The sequence below is a fragment of the Setaria viridis genome, chromosome 3 (assembly GCF_005286985.2).
Source record: "Setaria viridis chromosome 3, Setaria_viridis_v4.0, whole genome shotgun sequence".
Classification (NCBI taxonomy): Eukaryota; Viridiplantae; Streptophyta; class Magnoliopsida; order Poales; family Poaceae; genus Setaria; species Setaria viridis.
In genome coordinates, this window is record NC_048265.2 from 46,344,021 (window position 1) to 46,348,911 (window position 4,891).

Sequence of the window (4,891 nt, forward strand, 5' to 3'; positions counted from 1 at the left end):
CGTAGGGCACAATATACAACACCCCAAACAGGACGTAAGGCATTACGCTACTCTGGCGGCCCAAACTTCTATAAATCCGTATCTTGCATCCTCACTTTTACCTTCAAGTTTCAGGTTCGGCGATCCCCCACAGACAAATCAACTACCTCGGGTACTCCCTCAATAGGTTGCCGGGTATAAAACACTGACACTCCCCTACCTAGCATGCCAGATGTCGGTGTTTTATACCGACAACCTACCGAGAGGGTGCCCGAGGTAGTAGATTGGTTGGTGGGGAATCGCCAGACCTGGAACTTGAAGGTAAAAGTAAGGACACAAGATACGGATTTATACAGGTTCGGGCCACCAGAGTAGTGTAATACCCTACATCCTGTTTGGGGTGTGGTATATTGCACCCTGCACTTGGGTGTTGTTTGGTGTTGAACCTCTTGGTGGTTCTGTACGAGTTTTGAGCTATGTTGTCTCTGCCAATCTAGGGACCTCTGCCCTCCTTTATATACTTCAGGGGGCAGGATTACTAGCTGATTACAAGGTAAGAGTCCTAGTAGGATTACATGGTATGAGTTCTAGTAGGATTACAGGGGAATTCTAATAGGAGTCTACCTTCTTCCTTCCTTGCGGGTACTGGGGATCTATCCCCAACATGTGCAGGAAGCTCTAGCTTTTGATTGGCAACGGTAAACCATTCCTTGTGCCAATTTTTGTTGGACTCCTTCAATTCTAGGTCAAAGTACTCGGCTACTCTCTTTGCCAGTAGCGAAAACCCACAACCGCCGACTACCCTCGGTTTTCCCCTTGTCAACATGATTTTTAGTTGATATAGATAATGCCAGAGGTCGAAGTGGGAGGAAATGCCGAGGTAGGCTTCACACAGATGAATTTACATGGCTACATCCAAAATCGAATTGGGGTTCGGATGTACTAGTTCAATCTTGTAGTAGTGGAGAAGACCCCTGAAGAAATCTCCGCAGGGGATTCCGAATCTCCGCTCGAAGAACAATGCAAAGATGATGATATCTTCGCTCAAATACTCCTGCCCGGCTGTCGCCTTCCAATCCAGCAACACCTTGGGACCAAGGAGGCCTCGATCGACGAGCGCTTGGAGTCGCTCCTCCATCATCACTGATTTCATCCAGTAGGTGGATGGATCTGGTGCTTGTTCCACTGCCATCTCTTGGGTTTTTACTCCTTGTGATTTGGACCTAATCACAGCGAGGCTCTTGACTCGCATGCAGTGGTGCGGCGACTAGCTTAGACGGTGGTGATGAAGCGCTCGTGAGCAGATTCAATGACGCAGCGGCGCAACCTAGGGTTCACTGGCGTGGTGGCATTGCGCTTGTGTGTGCTGTGGCGGCGGAGCGAATGGTAAACGACAGATGGAATCGTGCCTCTTCGGCTTTTAATGACACTGACGGCGTAACCCTAGCAACGAAATGCAGAATCTGTGGTCCTGCCATTTCGGTGCACGTGCGTGGGACAGAATTTGTGGGTTTTCGGTTGGACTAAACGGCATGCCTCCACGGCTCCGCCAGTCCTCGTACTCGGGGGCTGGATGCCTATTTCAGGTCGGTGTGCTTCTGTGGCTCTGCCAGTTCTCGTACTCGAGGGTTGGATGCCTATTCAAGTTGGTGTGCCTCCGCGGCTTCGCCACTTCTCGTACTCGGGGGCTGGATGTCTATTTTAGATCGACGTGCCACTATGGCTCTGCCAGTCCTCGTACTCGGGGGCTGGATGCCTACTTCAAGTCGGTGTATTTCTGCGGCTCCGCCAGTCCTCGTACTGGAGGGTAGGATGCCCAATTCGGATACTAGTGCCCCCGTGGTTCTGTTTTTCTACACATTCAGATGATGGGGCACTTGCTTGTCTACAACTTTATTTTTCTATCGTTGGTGCATGTTACAAATATCTGCGGCAACTCTAAGATAGTTGTGTCCCTGGATACCGACTAAGAAGCTACAATACAAAACAATTACAAGCAATACTTCACAAATCATGGCATCTTCGAAAAGCTCGCTGGATGAACAACGCAGCTTCATCACGAGGATTCTTCTAGCATCATTACCTCCCGACTTCATCGAAGAGACTGCAAAGGGAAGGAGCATCCAAATTTTCCTCACGAGAATTCTTCTCGCATCAAGCTTGAAGATAGTTGCTACAAGCATCAAAGATTACAAGCTTCCAACCTACGAGTGATACTCTTTGGGCCATGGCTCTTGGTGATGAGCAACCGAGTTGCTAGCTTATTTATAGCAAGATAGCTGGGATTCAACCAAGGTGCAATAGTGAATTCGTGAACACGTACGACAAGCCTCCTCTGATCAGATAAGCGATATTCCGGCCAAAGGGAATTTTGCAATTATTAAGATGGTGTAGTATTCTCGTGGATAGGCATCTTTGTCAAGTTCCCCTCGTCGCACCAGTCCTTACCCTTAAGGGTTGGATGATTATTTCTGGTCGGCATGCCTCCGGGCACTAGGACTTATTCTTGGGATGAAGACATTTTATTTGATCATTGGACCGATTATTCTAATCGCTTCAAAACTTGGGGGCTACTCCAAATGGAGTGCATCTTGCGACGCCCTCCATGTCCTTCGCTCTGACCTGTTGGACACTCGGCATCCACCAGCTCGGCGCTCGACTTCACTCTGCGCGTATGGCTCTACGTTTTTTTTCGGATTTTTCTTCTTTTTGAGCCCTGCGCAGCCTCTCCATCACTATGACGACACTACGCCTTCAGCTGACCACTTCACAAGCTTTGCCGTGGTACCTTTAGCTTCTATTCGCCTACACATTGCTAAGGGGCTTGAGAAATATGGTTACCCTATGGGTCTCCACCAACCAGGGTACTGATCGGTTCTGACAAGTGGGCCGGCCCGACTAGACCATGCGGACCAAGGATATGAAGATACTTGGCATACAAGGAAAGCCAAGGTGAACCAAATAAGTCCAAACATTGCGGGACTCTATCTGTAAACCGATCTAAATTACTTTCCATGTAATAACCGACTAGGATAGATTCAAACCAACTTATAACCCTCGGTCGCCAGCCTATATAAGGCGGCCAGGGCACCTCTCGAGGATAATCGCATCAATCAGCCCCCAAATCAATCTATTTGCACCAGAACAAAGCAATACAAACCGCCGACACAGGACATAGAGTATTACTCTCCAAAGGCTCAAACCTGTCTAAATCCTTCGTGTTCTTATGATCATCCTCGAGTTTTTGTCTCGCAATCCCCTTTGCCTACAAATAAACCACTTGGGTAATCCCTTGGTGGACTGCTGGACCTTAAAATCTGACACGGACTGATGTCAGTTGCTAATTTGGTGTTAAGGATATCATGGCTATCATCAAATTCGACCCACACAAATCTAGCTGGCCATAGGCAAAAATGGAGTCTCCCAAACCATCATTTTGGCTCGTTCCATCAGCTTCCGTCCTGCGATTGGCTCATGCACTTGCTTCCGTCCGGTCGCTCGTACTGCACCTCGTGATGCAAGTCCACCGCTTCTTGCTGAGCTTCGTTCGTCATGGTGCCCCAGAACAGGTAGGAGCACTTGCCCACCACTGCTAACAACATCTTGCTCCCAACGGAGATAACCGGCCTCATGTAGTGGATGATATCGGGATCGTCCGGCGGGTAGAGGAGCTCAATGCGGAACTGCAACGACCACTGCAGCTCAGGCCTGTCGTCTGCCAGCCAGACATGGAACGCCGCCGCCTCTGCGCCGGCGTGGGCGTTGCACAGCCTCCCGTCCAGGTCCGCCATGTCGTCGTGGGGGCTCCATCTGGCCGGAGGGCGTGGCACCACCGCGAACGTCCTGTCCCGCAGGCCGAACCAAATCAGAAGTGGCTCTTCGACGGCGTGCCAGTAGAAGGCCTGCCGTGTGCATACAGGCCTTTGAACTCCGGCGGCGTGCGGCGGGCATTCGGTGGCCTCCCAGGAGTCGCCGCCGCCGAGCGTGAAGACCTCGTGGCCGACGGTGCAGTCCTGCGACCACTCGCCGGTGGCCTCGTCGAAGGATACCTCACCGAAGTTCCGGTAGAAGTACCTGGCAACGAGGTAGCGGTTGCGCCATTGGTCGAAGCCTAGCGCCACCGGCAGGACCAGCATCTCGCTAGATGTAGTAGCTCGTTATGGCTGCCGAGCGGCAGCGCGACGAACTCTCTTGTTGCCGGGTTGCAGACGAACACCCTGTGATCCGTGGCCGTGGCGATCGCGACCAAACCGTCGCAGTGCGTCGGTATGATGCGGCGCGTGATGCCCTCCGGCCACGCCTTCTCGAAGATGAGCTCGGTGCCAATGGTGCCCAGCGCCTGTTCTGGCGGTGGTAGGAGGAGGCGGTGGAAGCTGATCTCACCGGACGTCGTCGCGTAGGCGTCGTGCGGGTCGACCTCGCTGGGGTATGGCAAGCACGGAGGGTGGGCTGGAGCGGGACAGCTCGAGGTGACGGTGGACGAAGGCGGCGCCGGCGATCCCGTCGCGCCACGAGCGGCAGACGCACCTGCAGGGCCCCAGGGGCTTGGCGGGGAGGTGGACCACCAGGACCTCGGAGATGAGCAGGTCGTCCGGGATGGCGGCGGCCAAGGTCCGGTGGCGCTTCTCGTCGGAGCCCAGCATCCTGCCAGATCGGAGATGCATCTTTTTTTTTAGGAAACAGGCTCGGAGATGCATCTTGATCGAGTTGTTCGATGGATGTTTCTTCTCTATTCTATTAATTAATACAAACCCGGCAATTTCTGCTGGGTCCGCAATTTTAAAAAAAAGTTCTTGGATGGATCGAGGTGCATGCGGTGCTTGGGAGTATTTATCATGGAGGCGCGCTGTGCCCGCAGCGTCAAATCGATTCCGAGTCCGATTCTCATCCTCGTCTTGGAATCCGAGTAGGT

The 4,891-nt window shown here is 52.4% G+C and overlaps 1 protein-coding gene across 1 annotated transcript; it reads right to left on the reverse strand.

Annotated features, from left to right (window-relative positions):
- Positions 1-3,428: 3,428 nt before the first annotated feature.
- On the reverse strand, positions 3,429-4,622 carry LOC117849347 (putative F-box/kelch-repeat protein At1g13200). Its single transcript, XM_034730893.1, has 3 exons — positions 4,507-4,622; positions 4,110-4,400; positions 3,429-4,053 (listed from the first exon to the last, which is right to left on the reverse strand). Exons 1-3 carry the CDS (start codon positions 4,620-4,622, stop codon positions 3,429-3,431), a joined length of 1,032 nt encoding a protein of 343 aa, XP_034586784.1.
- Positions 4,623-4,891: the final 269 nt, after the last annotated feature.